We start from the raw sequence: 19,796 nt of genomic DNA, 5'->3' as shown, positions 1-19,796 counted from the left end.
TTGGGGGTGAGGGTGGGGTGTTAAAATGTAGATTCCCAGGCCCACCCACAGATAAACAGCATCAGAATCTCCTGGGCAGAGGGCCTCAACTCCGTGCTTGTAGTAAGCAGCCTCAATGATTCAAGCATAGAGATTCAGCCTTGCTGTTTCTAGAGCTGACGCAGTCTGCACCTTGCTCAGATGTTTGCTGAAAAGACTGCACCTGAAGATGCAATGTCTGTCTGCCAAGAGAAATGTGTCAGCCACCCACATTCTTGGTGCTGGCCACGTGAAGCTGAGAAGTCATGTGGAGACACAGAGGAGATGCTTCCCTCATTCAGATCATCACTGAAAACTTTCATGGTCTGTCCCATCACACAGAGACAGGACAGCTGCCCCTCAGTAGTCTCCTGAGGCCAGCACGAGGCCTCCTGCCTCCGCCATCATTTCCTCTTTGGATCCCCTGAACCCCCCTGCCCCCTCCCTGGACTCCATGGAAAGCAGCATGTGCAAGACTTGAATAGATGTAAGTTAAAGATACGCTGGGGTTTCCATAAGTCAGCACAGATAGAGCAAGCTGGTTGGCACAGGAAGGCGAAATACCAGTCATGCGTGTCTAGCGTCTTGGTCACAATATTTCATCGCTTCCACTGCTGTGATTTCCTGCTATAAAAACATTCACAGGTAAAAACTAGGCTATAGCTCATAATGAACACAACAAACACAATAGTAATGTTTGTAATGCACTTATCCCCTTGTCCTGGTCATTGTGACTAATATGTCTAATTTTACCAAGGAGGACATGGGCCAGTCATTCAGCTTTTCATACCTGTCTCCACAAGTGTCCCAAGTCATACAGTGCAACAAACCTGATTTAGAACTCTCAGCCCTCACATCTGTCAGCTAAGCAACACTTTCCCTCAAAACGGACGCACTGTTCAATAAAGAAAAAAGCCTGGGTTAATTTAGATTTTCAAACAATTAATGGGCACTTCATGAAAACTCTCTGTGTCTTAAGTGAGTATATAGAAATTTGTTTTAAGGATTAACATAGTTGGTGGCTTTACCCATTTATTTAGTAAACTACTTTGATAAGAATGTTTTTCAGGGACTTCCCTGATGGTCCTGTGGCTAAAACTCTGTGTTCCAGATGCAAGGGGCCCAGGTTCAATCCCTTGTCAGGGAACTAGGTCACTCATGCCACAGATGAAGACTGAAGATCCTGACTGCCATAACTAAGAACCAGAGCAACCAAAATAAATAAATAAATGAATTTATTTTGGAGTGTTTTTCAATTTTAAAGCTGGGAGCTCATCAAATAATCCTAAAAGCCAGACTCTAGCCAAAAAAGATATTCTAACCAGTTCTAAGTATAATGTTAAACATTTTTTCCTAAAGAGAGTTTTTAGAGGAAGTAACAGGAGAAATATGGGGTGCATGTGAGGTGGGGAAGAGACAGAAATAGAGGGACAGCTTCATATACAGAGAGGCAGATATTCTAATTCAAGTCCCCGTTTCAACACGCTTATGCAAAAGACGGCAAAGAGGGCAGTTTCATGTTGGGGCTATGTTTCTATTAATACCTAAAGGCCAACAAAAGCCTGTTACAACTTCATAGTCCGATTTTCAACAATTAAATGACTGAGACTTACAGCCGTTCATACTCTGAACACCTGGCCCTCTCCCCACACTCTGGGTCTCACTCCACACAGAAGACTGAGCCAGTAAGCCTCTTCAGTTATTTTCCTACCTGCTTTGTATGTAAACAAGATGTCTTTCTATATTTAACAAGTTTTTTTTTTTTTTTAACAAGGTTTTTATTAACACATAAGGAAGGCACAAGGATTCAAAACTTACAAAAACATGTATGACAAGGAATTGTCCTCTTCAAAGCTAACTATTATTAACAAAATCATCAAAAAGTCTATATATATATGAGTACATGGTAAGTATATTCTGTATATATATATTTATGAGTGTATATGTACATGGGGGCTTCCAAGGTGGAGATAGTGGTAAAGAACCCTACCTATGCAGGAGACACAGGAGACATGGGTTCAGTCCCTGGATTGGGAAGGTCCCCTGGAGGAGGGCACGGAAACCCACTCCAGTATTCTTGCCTGGAAAATTCCATGGACAGAGGAACCTGGCAGACTATAGTCCATATGATCATAAAGAGTCAGACATGATTGAAGCAACTTAGCAGGCACGCATATGCATATATATATATATATATATATATACACACACACACAAGAAATGCTATTCTAAATTTTTGGGTTTTTTCATTAAAGATATTTTGGAAATTTTTCATATTGTCACTTTATAGATAGACCTACCTCATATATTTCATTTATTTCAACTTATAGAACATGAGTAAGTTATTGCAACTCATAGAATATGAGTAAGTTTTGATACATGTATATATTGAGATCTACCTCATTTTTAAAGCTGCATAAATATTCCAGTGTGGAACTTAATTAGTCATATATTGGGTTCCAGATTTTTCACACTACAAAGTTGCAATGAACAGCTGATAGCTGTCTCTGCACATTGGTGTTGGTGTATTTGTGGGACTAGACACTGGAAACAAAACTGCTGCATCAAGTGGTATGGGGCACGTATCATTTTAGGGAATATTTGGTCGGCCAAAAAGTTTGTTCAGGATTGTCTATGACATCCTACCGAAAAACCAAATGAACTTTTTGGCCAACCCAATATTGTAAGTTATTTTTCAAAGGGGTGATTACCTATTACAGTCTCCCCAATAGTATGTGAGAGTCCCTAGCTGCCCTGAGCTTTGCTAATACATCACCCTAACCATCCTTTTCTGCATCATCATATTCCTCCTCTGTAGAGTTAATCATAAAGTTTCCTCCTCTGGCTATTACTCACTTTTTTCTGCTCTTTCTTTACTCCTAAAAACAAAGTTGTTTATACTGGCAACTTCCAATCTACTCCATTCTTCCATTTTCTTTTGTTCTGTAAATTTCTATTATGGAAATTGTCAGCTATGCATAAAAGTAAAGGAAATAGAATAATAAACTCTCAAATATATAAGCCCTTACATATCTGTCACTCAGCTTCAACATAACATTCTGCTTATTTTCTCTACTTACTGCTCCTTTCCTTTTTCTTTCTGGAATATTTTCAGGTAAATCCCAGTCATAAATTTAACCACAAATACTTAATATATACCTCTAGCAAATAACAGCTTAAAAAAAAAAAAAAACAGCACATAGTCACTGTACCTATTTCCCCCCATGAAATATCATCTGATATCCAATTGTCCTAAGTTTTTCTTTGATTTCCAAAATGTCTTAAGTTGGTTCTGTGCAAATCAGGATGCGAACAAGTCCTTTAAGTTTCTCCAGACTTTAAGTCCTACCACCACCATCTTTGCTTTATGTCTTCAATGTGCTGAAGAAAGTGGATTATTTCCATATTCGGGATTAAGCCTGTTGTTTAACATGGTCCTCAGTATCCTGTGCTTTCATTCCACAAATTGATCCTCAGATGTAAAAGGCTTGCTCAGATTGTGGTTCAACTTTGTTTTGGACAATTCATCATGCTTGGTGTTGGGTTCTTGCTATTGCAATAGGTCAGAGGCATGCAACTTCTGGCTGTTCCTTTTTTAGTAACACTAAATGTTGATCAATGGGTTCAGATGTTATCAACCTGAGCCATCTTTATTGCCGTTCCCCATAAATCTTTTACCAAATACTTTCAGCAGCATAGATCCATTATTTCACAACAGGTGACAAAAGGGTGATTTCCTAATCCTGTCAAATCTCTGGCATTTTGTTATGATCCTTCAGTGAAAAACTTTCTCTTATCAAGTTAATCTGATACACAAAGACGCCAGGATAAGTACTTCATTTTTCCAGTCAACAATTTTCCAAAATACTAAGTTGGTACACTAGTAGTCTCCAAAGATGACTAATAGATTATTATGACCTCACAGATTTTTACAGATTTGTATCAACTGTAATTTTTTTTTGATGCTCAAATTGTTCCATCTTTGGCCAATGGAAGCTCCTTATAGTTGGCTCCTGGGTCCTTTTGACATCACCTTACTCTTACTGCTTCCTTGCTTTCAGACACAAGATTGTCCAACCTCATCTTGAATCTTCCCTGCCCCTTTTAATGGGACAGTTTTGGTGCTACGGTGTGCCTTGCTCCTGGATTCTGATTGCTTCCAGGCCTTTTCAATGGGTAAAGCTATGCAATATGCATTTCTTAGGAAGATTAAAAATAGATCACTGTATTTTGCTGATATTTTCAGTAAAAAATACAATTACAGGGTTTTTACTTGATTTTATTCTTGTATCTCTTCCTCTCTTATACAAAAACCTTGGCTCTTAAATCCTTTGACATAATAGTTGCTTTATCACATGTAAATACACAGTTTTAGAAGGACAATACCAGTATCACTGCTGAAAATAAAAATACTAAATGCAGTTCTGTAGTTCTTCAGTTTATAGGATATATTCCATTAGGAAAGTGCAAACAAAATGCTGGGCTTTGTAATTGCTTGAAGTAATTCTTCTATGTGTGGTTATACCACCAACTTCATAGATAGTTAAGTTTTAGCCCTTTTTTTTTTTTTTTTTGGTCCCCATAAGACTTGCAGATCTTCATTCCCTGACCAGGGATCAAACCCAGGTTCACAGCAGTGAGAGCACCAGGTCCTAACCACTGGACCACCAGGAAATTCCCTAAGTTTTCATTTTTAAAGTTGATTTTTTTAAATGACAGAAAACACTGACTGGATTCCAAAGTAAAAAGTATAAAACAAGGTACAGTTCTAGGGGCCACCTCTGGCCAGCTCCCTACTCTTTACCACCACACCCCCACACACACCCCCACCCCGCCAAGAGAACTGATTTCTTAGTTATTAGTGTAACTAATCCTACCACTGCCTTTTTAAAAAAAAAAAAAAAATAGAAGCAAATACATGTTTATTTTTTCATTTGTCTCATCCTTTCTTACACAATCAGGTAACACAACCTCCTGCTCTTCATTTTCACTTCCTCTTCTCTGAAGAAGACTCCAGGACAGCATTTTTTGGGGGAGGGAAGGGGCAGAAGTTCAAGACTGTTTGTATTTTCAGAGCCTGCAACAATTGGTTAGCAATGTTAGCAAAGTCGGTACAACCTGAAGGCCATCTCACCACCCTTTTCAGGCATTCAACAGCAGAATCCTTAAAAATAAGACTAGAGACCAACTGGGATGAGTCTCCGTTGGGGGTCAGGGGAAGGGTGGGTGGTTCTGAAGCTTTCTCCCTCTTCCTCCTAAAGATGCTCCCTCACTTTTTTTTTTTAAAAACAGCTGTGCAGTATTCCACTGTATGAATCCGCCATGTTTCTTCCATCGATCCCTTCTACATGGACATTTGGGTGGCTTCCACTCTTTAGCTGTTATAAAAAGCACTGCCATGAAGATCTTTACTTGTACACCGACTCATATTTTTACCAGTACACCAGATACTTAGAAGTGAGACTGTAAGGTTGAGGGATAAACTCATTTTTAATTTTGAGAGCTTTTAACAAATTCCACCCACAGGAATCGGTACAGTTTGGAGTGCCTGTTTCCACACTGTCTCACTAACAGTGCATTGTATAACTTGCACTTTTTGCAATTCAACAGGGAAGAAAGGTTATCTTGGTGGTTTTAACTTGCATTTCTCTTTTTATGTGTATCTTCATATGTTTAAGAGCTATTTATTTGCATTTTATTTTCTGTGAACTGTCCATATCTTTTTGCCCATTCTTCCTGGTTCTTTTCAAAGTTTAGAAATTATTTATGTATTAGGGTTATATCAGCCCTTTGTGATAAATGCTGCAAATATTTTTTGCCACTTTATTATTTACTTCTAACTTTGCTTTTTTTGGCCATCCAAAACTCTTTCATTAAAGATACAAATTCCTCCTTTTATTGTTCCTGGATTTTCAGTCACAGGAATGTTTCCCCCACTTTCAGGTCACAAAGGAATTCAGGTATGTTTTCTTCCAGCTATTTAGAAGGTTTCATTTTTACAATTGGGTCTCTAATCCATTCGGATTTTATCCTTCTGTACAGTATGAGAAATGGATTCAATTTTATTATCTTCCATATGGTTAACGACATTTGTTTCAACATCCCTTTTGAAAGTCTTTTTCTCCACCAATAAGATGATTCCTTTATCATACAATAAATTCCTGGACTTTTACTCCATTGTTTATAGTGTGATATAATATCTAGTAGAGTTATCCCTCCTTCTGCACTGTTCTTGAGTTCTTCTGGCTATTATAGTTTATTCTTTACAATACCTTTATATAGGAAAAAGCTTCTTTAACTAGAATTTAGTGTGCCCTTTAAATATAAATATATAATGTATATGAATGGAGAAATTTCAAAAGTACTTCTAGATGATATTCTAAAACCAACTCCAGATAAACTAGAGTTTGTTTGTTTTAAAATTAGTTTTAGAAGAAAACAGATATCATACTAGTGGACACATGGATACAGGTAAAGCCAGGGGTGGAACAGCCTTCCCTTAGAATGCAGACACTAGTGAAGTGAAAGTTGCTCAGTTGTGTCCAACTCTTTGCAAGCCAGAATACTACAGTGGGCATCCATTCCCTTCTCCAGGGGATATTCCCAACCCAGGGACTGAAACCAGGTTTCCCGCATCACAGGCGGATTCTTTACCAGCTGAACCACAAGGGAAGGCCTGCAAGGGAAGAATGTAGACAAGTGTTCCTCAACACTCACTGCATCCATGGTCCTATGATAACTAGTATAAACCAACAGGGCCATACCAAAGACAAGAAAACACACACTGGTCCTACTGTAACTATCACAGTCACATTTTTTTTCTGTAAAATAAGGTACCTTGCGCATGATGTAGCAAAGTTCAAATGCTCAAATAGATTCTTTTAAGAAAAGAAAACATTTAGGACCCATGGTATTTTCAGGAACTCAAGGATTGTGAACTTTTGTGCTAAATCAATCTTCACAAAATGACATACGCAACAGCCCAAGGTAAAATTAGCCTTTAAAAAAAGAATTATGACAACCATTTTCAAAGAAAGCAAAATCAGTTGGTAGGAAGATAAGTTCCACTTGACATTTGGGTACATCTTTTCCCTAAATCACCTGGAACATCAGTGGCCAGAGGCCCCATCTACTAAGTGAACCTGGTAACTTCCCTCTAAGGGTTAAGACCACATTTCCTGTGCAGAAACCTTCTTGGACAATTGAAAACTGCCATTCACCCAGCAAAGGAAAATTAACAGAGACTGGAGAATATATCAAATAAAAATACCAAAATAACCCATATTATTTGCACCATTAATAGTTCTAAATCTAAAAAGTAAACACTACTTTTATTCTCCAGGCTAGGGTTAGCTCTCCTGTTACCTTCTGTCCTAACCTGCTGCTGCTGCTGCTAAGTCACTTCAGTCGTGTCCGACTCTGTGCGACCCCATAGTTGGAAGCCCACCAGGCTCCCCCGTCCCTGGGATTCTCCAGGCAAGAACACTGGAGTGGGTTGCCATTTCCTTCTCCAATGCATGAAAGTGAAAAGTGAAAGTGAAGTCGCTCAGTCATGTCTGACTCTTAGTGATCCCAAGGATTGCAGCCTACCAGGCTCCTCCGTCCATGGGATTTTGCAGGCAAGAGTACTGGAGTGGGGTGCCATTGCCTTCTCCGTCTGTCCTAACCTAGTCCATCCCAAAACAGAGACACAAACTGCTCACTGGGAAGCTATTTGTTGTGCTTCAGTAAAATTTGCTTTTTTTTTTGTATGGGAAGATAATGTTGAAAACAGAACAAATGGTCTCCCTCACAGTTCATCAACAGTGATAACCACCTTTCATTTCCTAACAGCTAAAACTTTACTAATTGAATACAACAATCAAAACCATGAAGTCATTGTTTGCTCTAGTTCACCATTTTTATTTACATAACCATCGTTTTCCTAGACCAGCAACGTGAAGCAAAACAGAAGGCTAAGATGCCTTGCTGATGACCACCCTCTGCCATTTCCTTTTGCAGAGGGTCTTCTCAGTAGTAGCCAGGTACCACATGGAACCTTTTCACAGTTTCAGAGAAGCATCCCTTGTAGTAACATAGCAAGAAAGTGCTACACTTGATGGCAGTTACTGTCGCATTGTTCAACCAACCTTACAGAACTTTTGTCATAAAACTTCAAGTATGTAAGTTATTTAATCAACACAAAACTCTTCCAAAAAAAAAACAACCAATATTAGCTGACTTCTGGTGCCATGAGACATAATGGCACCACCAATTTTATATTTTAGTGGTAAAAATATAATCCAGTTTTAGCACCCGTCTGTAGGAGTTAGATGAAAATATATAATTGGCTTACTGGAAGGTAATAGCCTTAATGTCCCCTCAGTGAGGGAATCTGTTCCTTCTGCTGCATCCTGGCTCACAGAAAAGAATAACAGTATCAATGGGGGAAAAAAGGAGAGACTTTTAGTTAAGGTTTTTCAGTAGATGAAATACTCAGAGAAATCAATACTAGAAATCAGTTCCCATCTTCCTAACCAGAACCCTGTCTCAACACTCCATTTCAAAAATGAAGTGACGTATTCTAATAAAATGACAAGTTTTTAACATAAAAACACACTGAATTTTGAGTAACTCTATCAGTTATTAGAAATGGTATATATAAGCAAGGAAAATAAAGTGCACCTTTACAGTATATAAACTCAGAAAATCACTTGTTAAAATTGGCAATATAAAAAGTACCGGACCTAGCAAAGTTAGATAGAAATAAAAATTTCAGTTGAAAAATTACAGTTCTTCAGTATGGCAGAGGGACAAATAAACTTTTATTACAGTTATTGGATTTGGAGACTCTTGTATATTTTGATTTTGTGTAGGACAAGGGAAAGTCATTCCTCTAGAAGGCACTAACTGGTCTAAATGTGTGAGCAGCTTCATAAAGAAAACATGTGCAAAGTACAGTCAGAAAGACTGCCTGGCTCTTGCGTCAGATTCCTTCCTCTGCGTCACAGACGGCGAATCACTGCTGAGGAGCCTGTCGGCCGTGTGGCTTTCCCACATCATCTGCGGTGTGCTCAGTCCACGGTGTCACAGATCTCCTTCACTTTCTGGTTGAAGTCTTCCGGCTGATCTGCATACACATAATGGCCTGCTCCGAGAATGGCCTAGGAAACCAAAAGCGGTCAGGTGGTCAGCGAGTAAAAGCATTTAAGAATGCTTTTACACCCTTAAAGACACTTAGCAATGAAACTGACAACAGCTATACATAAGAAACAGGAAAGAAAAAGCAATACTAATCTGCAGTGACTAGTGTATACTTGATTAAATAAAGGATCTGAGAATAAAGAGAAAATCCAGTGAATCGTACTAAAGTTTTAAGATGCAAAAATAACATTCTAGGTTGATCTCTAACAGTCGGGCCAATGGAAACACTGCCCAAGGTGAGAATGTGCTGCCTTGGGAGGTGGTAGAGATGCTATTGGGCCTGTCTGCCCCTGGTTTGATCTCTCCCACCTCAGAGATGCTGTGGCTCCAGGACAGACAAGGCCCCAAGAATGGCGATTTGCTGTCTGGACATGAAGATTTGTTTGGATCAAACCTGCCCCCATCACAGACGACTACAGGTCTCTGGCCAAGACTGCAGGTACAGCTTGGATGTGAAGGCGCAGGGATGACCAGACAGCTCAATGAAAGCAAAGGTAATACAACAGACTTCACAAGCAACCAAGAACCAAAACTACACCACACACTTACTATCGTCTTCACGTATGACTGTGGTCGTAGTGACTGGATGCTGGTGCCAGAATTGCCATCTATGCAGGATCGGGCGCCGAAGATCACGGAAACTGGAATGTCAGGGTGCATTTTGCCAATTCGCTGGAGCATTGGCCTTTTTGCCCATCCGTAAGGGATAGTCATGTTTTTGAATGCAGTCTCACCACTTAAAGAGAGAAAAATCACATGCATGATTCTGGGGGCTAGTGCACATCACACTCTCACCTCTATTAAAACACGCTCATATATTCAGATTCTCCCCCATTTAAGAAAGACTGCAGCTTGCACAGAAAATAATTTACTAGGAAGTGTAAGGAACAAGCCTCACAGAAGATATACTTTTTTTGTTAGATAAACAAGGATGTTTTAACCTCTAAAAAAAAACTCTTACAAAAAATGATCCTCCTCCAAATCAAAACATGTGACCCTAAGTCCCTATCATAAAATTATCAAATTTCCTTTGGGGAGAGTGGAAATATGTTTGTTTGTTTTTTTCCACTCTAACTTAGTCACAAGGCAGCTTTTCCACAGGTTCATGACACCAGCTTTTTACCTACAATGGCAACATCAACACCAAGATAAGAACAAATTCAGATTAAGTATTCTTTGTGAACTGTTACATATTTTTAATTTTCTGCATATTATGATGTTTGACACCTTTGAAAATCTTTTTTTAAAAAACAAACATATATTTATTTATTTGGATGCACTGGGTCTTCGTTGCAGCATGCGGGATCTTCAATCTTTGCTGCAGCATTTGGTATCTTTAGTTGTGGCAAGTGGGATCTAGCTCCCTGACTGGGGATAGAACCTGAGCCCCCTGTATTGGGAGTGTGCAGTCTTAGCCAATGGACTGTCAGGGAAGTCCCCCTAAAAATCGCTCTGGCTGGGAAGAGACTGCCTCTTGGGGTTAACTTATTTTTAGAGATACCAAAGGACTCAGCTGGGACCACTCCTTTATATGCAAACTAACATGGAGCTGCGCCTCTTCTGTCTGGCCTGCACATCCCAGGAGGTGATGTTCCTCTGCCTTAGTCATCCCAGGGCCAGGTGCCAAACTGGAAACTATCTGGATATCTTAGAGCCTGCTGAAGTAATTTAAACAGTCTATCCTACGCTGCCCACCCTGTGCTGCCTGCCTCTCCCGCAAAACCCAGTAAAGGTTCCTGCCTGGAGTTCCCCTCATGCCTGTCTTCTACCACCTGATCAAAACCTGCTGCATCTACTGTGAGCCTTCCTCAGTGACTCCGCTTCAGGAACCGTGAGTATACGAAACTTTGTTCTCTCGAGCCTCTCCTATGTCTTCTCATGTGGGCCACACCTGACTGACTGTCACATAAAAGAATACAGAACATCTGGCAAACTCCTCAGACAGATCCATTCTGTGGTCACTTCTCTGCTCTCTGTGGTACGAGGCATACTTGTGAATGGCCATTTGTGAATTCAAGTGCCACCACAGGACAGGCCACAAACTAGGCCTACATGGGCACACGTGATTGTGAAATGTGAGCAGGTGAAGAACAAAACAGTGAGACCACGCAGACAGACAGATGAGTTCCCCGGAACAGGCCACTGACAATTGCTGGGACAAGTCAGTCAAGCGTTCAGACCTAATCTACCCAAGTCAAGTGCCTGGTGAGCCACAAAACATCAGTCACTTGCGGACTCCAAACCTCTCCAGCCTCCCTTCCCTTTGGCAGACAACCTATAACCTACTTTATCAAAAAAAAAAAAAAAAAAGGAAGTTACAGCTATACCTCCAGTGCTCTCATGGCCTCAATCTTTCTAATAAAGTAGGTGTACATATTCTTTGAGAGAAGTGGTATTAGTTGCTCAGTTGTGTCTGACTCTTTGCAACCCCACGGAAGGCAGCCCGCCAGACTCCTCTGTCCATGGGATTTCCCAGGAAAGAATACTGGAGTTGGTTCTCGTTTCTTTCTCCAGGGGATCTTCCTGACCCAGGGATTGAACCCAGATTTCCTGAACTGGCGGCAGATTCTTTACCATCTGACCACCAGAGAAGCCCTGAGAGAAGTGAGAGAGGCAAAGAAAAAGAAAGTGAAGGAGCTATTTCTGCATCTCACCTCTCAGCCTTTCACCCAAGTCTGGATCTTAGAAAGGATGAGTAGCCATTTTTACATTTTAAAGTATAGTCTATGGCCCACCTCTACTGGAGTCATCAGAAGTGTTTGGTAAAGATGCAGCCCAGAACTGCTCAATCAGTCTCAGAGGCAGGGTTCAGACATCACATTTCTGATAAACTCCTTCAACAATCCTGGTGCAGAACGCAGAACGGAAACCAGAGCTCTCATCATCACACTCCGTTCTCGATCCTCTGCCTACCGACTCTAGGCTCTGGCTTTGGGGCTCCTCCTAGCTCCTCAAGACTTTCAAGCTCCATTCTCTCCACTCATACCTTGTATCTGAGATCTAGAAGTCTTTTTTTTTTTTTTTTAATAAGCTATACCTTTGCTTGGCTCTCTTGCTTCCTCTAGCTACTGTGCTCTCTCCCCTAATCACTGTCAGACTCCCCACCCCCTCTCCCCTCTCAGTGTTTCTCAGGCTGACGCACAGGACTGAAGAGGTGCTGTGTACAGAGGGGTGCCAACAGCAAACGAACCTGAAAAGGCTGCCCTGTCTCTGCCACACGCCTGGCAGATTTAAAACCTTTTGGCATAATAAATGGTTCTAAGAAGATCTATGGTATAGAAGACCATTTACTTTTGTTTACACCAGCGCTCCTTTTTTGTACAACATTCATATTCAATTTGAGAACACTGTTTTATTTGAAATTCTTTATGATCTCTCAACTCTGGTCACCTTAACAAGACACCCAAGACCAAGACTTCCCTCAACTTGTCCATGGGCCCCTTAAGGGAAGAAAGTACATCTGACTTTTTAATCTCTCATCAGACTCTAGCACAGTGTTCTACATCACAGGTCCTCCATGAATAGATGAATAAATTAATAACTACTTGTCCTTTAAAATTGAGTCATTTACATACTGATAAATATCTCCTGGACTGTTCACACATTTTCAAAAAAGAAAAGTCTAAAACACAAACACAGTAAATTTAGAATCGAGACCCTTACCTCGGAGTCTGGACATTACAGTGGTAGATGTATTCTGTCACTGTATCATCTTCAAACATTGAAGAATACTTCCGTTTGAAATCAGGCCTTAAACGCTGTACCAGACTTAAACCTATGTAATAGGAAACAAACATTTTAAGTTGTAATTAATTTATATATTAGCAGAGAAGACTTTGGGGCTTCCCTGGTGGCTCAGTGGTAAAGAATCCGCCTGCCAGTGCAAGAGACGCAGATTTGATCCCTGGGTGAGGAAGATCCCCTGGAGAAGGAAATGGCAACCCACTCCAGTATTTTTTCCTGGGAAACCCCAAGGACAGAGAAGCCTGGCTGGCTACAGTTCACAGGGTTGCAAAAAGTCAGACATGATTGAGTCACTAAACGATACTAAACAAGAGAAGATTTCAGTGTTTGCTTCTATAATAAATATTAAATGCCATATTATGCATATGTTCAAACATGCATTTTAGGTTCAAAAAAGCACAGATCCTAGAAATTGCTCTCAAGTTCCCTAAGGAAAGATTAAAATAAGAATGAAAGACTCTCATATACTGACTTACAGATATGCTTCAGGAGGTCAAAAACAGTTGCCTAAAACTTGTTTTTGTAGGAAAATAAAGGCAGGTGAATATGACAAGGCATACCATAAAATTAACTTAATAATTTATATCTTTTCCACATTTACAACACATTAGCATCTAAATGAAGTAAAGTGAAGTGAAAGTCACTCAGTTGTGTCCGACTCTGCAACCCCATGGACTGTAGCCCTCCAGGCTCCTCTGTCGAAGAATACTGGAGTGGGTTGCCATTTCTTTTTTCAGGAGATCTTCCTGACCCAGGGATTGAACCCGGGTCTCTTGCATTTCAGGCATTCTTTACCATCTGAGCCACAAGGGAAGCCAAATGAAGTGAAGTGGGATATAAATATTTCTTGGGAAAATGCATTCAGACTTTCTTCTTGGAACACTAGCAGTACTTACTGCCCACTAAGGTCATCCACAGTGGCTCCCACAGTCCCAGCCCTGAGATGAGAGGCAGGGGCAGGGCCCCCAGAGGAAAGAGGAAGAAGAGTAGGAACCTTTTATCAAGTCACTGTTTTCCCTTCTAGGGCCCAAGGACTGACTGGTTTCCCTCTCTGCTGCGACTGCCCGCTACTGTAGCAAGGTCTTACTTGCTTCCTTCACCTGCCTCCCTGATTCTCTGAAGGAACCACACAGCTCCACCAAGGAGTCTCATGATGCAGGAGACATTCTATACTACCCTCACCACCCTGTGTGAGCACCAATGGGAGGCAGAGGGCATGGCTTTAAAGGTCCCTCCTCGGCCTTTCCCTTCCCCATCATTATCTCCTGATTTCCTCTCATCCTTTACTTTCCACATTATTGCTACCTGTAGAGTAGCTGGATCATCAAAAAAGCAAAAGAGTTCCAGAAAAACATGTACTTCTGCTTTATTGACTAGGCCAAAGCCTTTGACTGTGTGGATCTCAATAAACTGTGGAAAATTCTTCTAAGAGAGGGGAATATCAGACCACCTGACCTGCCTCCTAAGAAATCAGTATGCGGGTCAATAAGCAACAGTTATAACTGGACATGGAACAACAGACTAGTTCCAAATCAGGAAAAGAATACGTAAAGGCTCTATATTGTCACCCTGCTTATTTAACTTATATGCAGAGCACATCATGTGAAATGCTGGGCTGGAAGAAGCACAAGCTGGAATCAAGATTGCCGGGAGAAATATCAATAACCTCAGATATGAAGATGACATTACCCTTATGACAGAAAGTGAAGAAAAACTAAAAAGCCTCTTGATGAAAGTGAAAGAGGAGAGTGAAAAAGTTGGCTTAAAACTCAACATTCAGAAAACTAAGATCATGGCATACCGGTCCCATCACTTCATGGCAAACAGACTGGGAAACAATGGAAACAGTGAGAGACTATTTTGGGGGCTCCAAAATCACTACAGATGGTGACTGCAGCCATGAAATTAAAAGACACTTGCTCCTTGTAAGAAAAGCTATGACCAGCCTAGACACCATACTAAAAAGCAGAGACATTACTTTGCCAACAAAGGTCCATCCAGTCAAGGCTATGGTTTTTCCAGCAGTCACATATGGATGTGAGAACTGGACTACAAAGAAAGCTGAGTGCCAAAGAAGTGATGCTCTTGAACTGTGGTGTTGGTGAAGACTCTTGAGAGTCCCTTGGACTGCAAGGAGATCCAACCAGTCCATCCTAAAGGAAATCAGTCCTGAATGTTCATTGGGAGGACTGATTCTGAAGCTGAAACTCCAATACTTTGGCCACCTGATGTGAAGAACCAAATCACTGGAAAAGACCCTGATGCTGGGAAAGATTGAAGGCGAGAGGAGAAGGGGACGACAGAGGATGAGATGGTTGGATGGCATCACCGACTCGATGGACATGAGTTTGAGTAGGCTCCAGGAGTTGGTGATGGACAGGGAAGCCTGGTTTGTACAGGCCATGGGGTTGCAAAGAGTTGGACACGACTGAGCAACTGAACTGAACTGGCCTGGTGAAGAGAGGTTATCTACATCAGTACTGAGGGCATGTGGTGTGGTCACCAATTCAGTCTCTATGCCCTCTTCTCATTCCTGCGTCCCGCTGCTGTCCACACCCCAAAGGGCTGGCACCGGGACAGGAGGGGCTGGCCTGGGCGTAGGGTGGCAGAGTCTACAGCCACCTGCACAGCAGTTACTGCCACACCCTCGCCCATCCGCCACGCCAATCTTCTTTCCTACTAAGCGAACCTGACTTCTGTGTGTCAGTTAGGCAGCAACATGCCCAGGAAAGCAGGTCCCTCACTCAAACCCCTGGAAATCAATGAAGGATGACTGATTAGTCACAGAAAAGTCTTCTTCTTGGTTGACGGAAGAACATCAGGAGTGGGCAGAGACACACGGGGAAGCCTGCTCGGGCTCCCAGGGGCGACCTTCTTCCCCGACATAGAGCCTTATGCTTTCTCTTCCTCTTGTTCACAGTGCTGCCTGAGGAGCCGACACTTCTGTAACAGCAGCCACTGAACTGTGAGGTAAAAGGTCAAGAGAATCACATACGTAGACCCAGACCCTTTCACCAAGGAGCCAGCTTCTAGAAAAAAATGCTAAAGCCACCTGCCTCCAGACTGTTAAGAAAACAATAAAAGGCCTTCTGCTTTAGGCCGCTGAGGTCTTCTGTTACTTCCAGCCTAAAGCCTTTCTCACTGACACAAGCCGTAAGAGGGAAAGGCAGAGGTGCAGACCGTCACCATCTGTGACAACGAGGTGAGTGAGGCTGAGAAAGAGGAGTCAAGAGTGAAATGAACTTAAATCAGAGACTTCCCCAAATCTTTGTAGGGAAGAATGACTTTATCTTCTAAACACTAACAGTATGGGGCAAGAAAGGAATCTGAGTGATGGTTGTTATCCCAGGTCAATTAGGTCTGGCTTTGTAACCTGTCAGCTGGATATCATCAGCTGCTTACAGGCCCCAACAGATCACCTCCTCCCATGCCCCAGGCTAGTAGATACACTACCGATGACACTGCTGGCTTGGCCTTTTTCAGAATGTTCAAGGTCGCCTAACCTCAGCCTTAGCATTTTCCATGTCCTCTGCCTGCTAATAATCTGTAATGTTTACCGTATAAAGATTCCTCTTTAAGGAGAGGAGCCTGGTTTCAGTCCTCTTTAGGCATTGACCGGTACTTTATAAAGGAGGAGAAAAAGTAAGGTTTGTTTTTGTTTTCAAGATTTTAACTAACAATGGTAATCAGCAAGTACACCTCTGTTGTTCTCTATAAACATTTTGCTCTCCCAGGGTATAGATATGTGGCATTCCGGGTGGCACAGTGGTAAAGGACCCACCTGCCATGCAGGAGATGCAAGAGATGTGGTTTGACCTCTGGGTTGGGAAGATCCCCTGGAGAAAGAAACGGCAACCCACTCCAGTATTCTTGCCTGGAGAATCCCATGGACAGAGGAGCCTGGTGGGTGGGGTCACAAAGTGGGACACAACTGAGCACAAACGCACACACAGGATACAGATATAAAAGCACTCACCAAAGGGCCCTGCAATCCTGAGGCCAGCTAAAGGGTTAAAGGGAGTCAACGCTGCTCCCAAGGCTCTGATCCAAACTGGGATTGGTCTCTCTTGATCAGCAAGGTCTGGTCGTTCAGGAAAACCCCAAGGCTCCACTAAAATGAGATGACTAACCCTGTACGGGAAAGAACAGACTAAAGATCATTTGGCACATTCACCCCAGGACTACAAAGAACTTACACGATTTATAAAGGCAGAATGAACCTCCTTCAAACACCTGGCATTGAAGAGAAAACTGAGGACTGAACAGGTTACATCTTCCTCTTATTATATGTAAACTGATGAGATCTGGTAGGATTTGAGAGGTGTCTGGTAGAAAGAGGGCTTCATATTTACTCCATGTAAATGTAGATAATAATGGATGATGGATGTGTGAAAGGGTATACGATAACTGTAGCTATTCTTGAGAATCAAGAAAAGACAGCATTTGTTGTTTAAGCTACACTCTGGCAAATGATATGGTTCCATATATCTCAAGGTTGACACTTCAGAAATGACTGGAGATTAATATTACACTCATAAAATAACTTCAGGCACCAACAATAGTTATTTCCTATGAACCAAATCATTCTACAAGTTTAAGAAGCATTAGGACTTTGGGTGGATTCAAAAGGACTTTGAATGAACTTTTCACAAACACGAAAATAACGTAACACTATGGGCCGAAAACATACCCCCTAGTTTGGGATTTCAGTTTGATGAACAGGAACACATGTACCCTACCCATAACATCATGACATCCTGGCATGAGATTCTGTTCCTAATTCTTTCCTTACTGATTAAAGAGATAGAATAGCTTCAGTTCAAATCCATATCAAATTGCTTTGCAGCACCAAGAGTTTTAATTTTTCCATCTAATGAAGCATCTTTCCGATGAGGGAAAACCAGAACCATGTCTTCATGATCGCAACACAGTACGACACATCATCAAGATCCTCAACAAAACAGAAATATCCTGACATAAAACAATATTCAACTGTAGCCAAAACAGCCAAGAAATGCCAGCAAAGATCTCCCAAGGATGAACTGACACTGATTCTGAAGTCCCTTTCCTAAGTCACAATTGAAATAGAAAGGTAAAGAAACCAGAATATGGGAACAGATAGCTATTATTCCCAATGTAAAAAGTTTTATTATTTCCAGACTTCCCTGGTGGTCCAGTGCTAAACAATTCACCTGTCAATGCAGGAGACATGGGTTCGATCCCTGGTCTGGGAAGATTCCACATGCCATGGAGCAACAAAGCCTGTATGCCGCAACTACTGAGCCCATGTGCCTACAGCCTGTGCTCCAGAAGAAGAGAAGCCACTGCAACGAGAAGCCAACACACTGCAACTAGAGAGTACCTCCTGCTCGCTGCAACTACAGAAAAGCCCACACAGCGGCCAAGATCCAGAAAAGCCAGAACAAATACATAAATAATAAAAAGTTTTAGTATTTTTGTCAGCACAGATTAGTTAGTAAAGAGTACTTTGCTATGACAGCATTTTCTCAGACAGAAAGCTTCAGAGAACAGACCCAGAGCATAGAGCTCCATGGACTCTAGGAGAATACTCAGCCCCATCTTTCATCTCATGCCATGAGAAGAAAGCTGAGATGTACTGTGTGACTCATTTGACAGGAATTATTTACTTTTAATGTGTGTGTGTGCGCGCGCGCACTCAGTCACTTAGTCGCATCCAACTCTTTGCAACCCCAAGAACTGTAGCCCGGCCAGCTCTTCTGTCCATGGGATTCTCCAGGCAAGAATATTGGAGTGGGTTGCCATTTCCGTCTCCACGGGAGCTCCCCGACGCAGGGATTGAACCTGTGTCTCCTGTGTCTCCTGCACTGGCAAGTGGATTCTTTACCATTGCTCTACCTGGGATCCAAACTCATATAGTAATCCAGAACCCACCTTCTAATATCCCAGAGAGGACAGCTTGATGGGATTGTCAGTTCACATCTAGGCTTAAAGAATGGGTCTAGCCAGAGAGCATGTGAGTCAGCTTATCAGACATCTTTATTGAGATTCAGAGACTAATGCAAACTACAAGAAAAACAAAGAACCAGCAAAGCAGGAACAAGAGAACAGTTCATTGGTTTCAAAACATAAAGAAGCATTCTTCTCCAGCTTAGTCATTACAGTAGGTCTTGAGTCTGAAGATGATGACCAGATTACAGCCTCCAGGCCTAAGAAGTAGATAACACCTGCTTCAACATGCTCATGTAAGGGCTAAGCCTAAAGGCCAACAAGGCTATACAAACCAGACGTTCATGTGACATAAAGTCAGCCACCAGCCAGTAATAATACAACAAAACAGCCAGACTCAGAACCAAAATGTACAAAGGAGTTTACAGGACCTACTAAGAAGCAAGGAAAAGGACTAGAAAGAAGTCAGTACACAAATGAGACATTCTTGAGATGAAATTAGCCCCAGGTATTTCCCATTAGTTCCAAGCTACTGAGGGGAGGATGCAGCACAGAACAATGAACTTAAATACCTCTAACTGGGTCAAGTAGAACAGTCAGTCTTTCATCTCAAGAGGAACCAATAAGAAACGCTCAGCCCAGCTCCACATGGTCAGGAGACAGCCAGGCAAGATCAAAAGCAAGATGATCTGAAAACCTTTGAGTGAAAAAGACCAGATGTAACCTATTCGGTTGTGACTTGGAATGATCTCTTTGTTAAACACTTTCTAAGTTAATAGAAGTTCTCATAGTGTACTTTTCCTTAGTTTATGACAAATACCTATAAAAAAGACTGTCTTTGTACAGGATCCTGAGTTGTTGTTGTTTAGTTGCTAAGTCATGTCCAACTTTTTGCAACCCCGTGGACTGCAGCCTGCCACGCT

General features: G+C 41.7%; 1 protein-coding gene across 1 annotated transcript in view; it reads right to left on the bottom strand.

Moving 5' to 3' along the window:
• Positions 1 to 7,896: 7,896 nt before the first annotated feature.
• The window catches only part of ABHD5 (abhydrolase domain containing 5, lysophosphatidic acid acyltransferase), a 39,750-nt gene continuing 27,850 nt past the window's right edge, over positions 7,897 to 19,796 (bottom strand). Inside the window, exons 4-7 of the mRNA XM_061127912.1 lie at positions 16,922 to 17,076; positions 12,865 to 12,976; positions 9,751 to 9,937; positions 7,897 to 9,161 (exon numbers count right to left, since the gene is read on the bottom strand). Coding sequence (XP_060983895.1) covers positions 9,072 to 9,161; positions 9,751 to 9,937; positions 12,865 to 12,976; positions 16,922 to 17,076 — 544 coding nt within the window. The 3' untranslated portion in view covers positions 7,897 to 9,071. The remainder of the gene's footprint in view (positions 9,162 to 9,750; positions 9,938 to 12,864; positions 12,977 to 16,921; positions 17,077 to 19,796) is intronic.

This window comes from Dama dama, chromosome 24 (genome assembly GCF_033118175.1).
Source record: "Dama dama isolate Ldn47 chromosome 24, ASM3311817v1, whole genome shotgun sequence".
Taxonomy (NCBI): Eukaryota; Metazoa; Chordata; class Mammalia; order Artiodactyla; family Cervidae; genus Dama; species Dama dama.
Note: the sequence above shows the minus strand (reverse complement) of the source record. Positions and strands in the feature narration are given on the sequence as shown.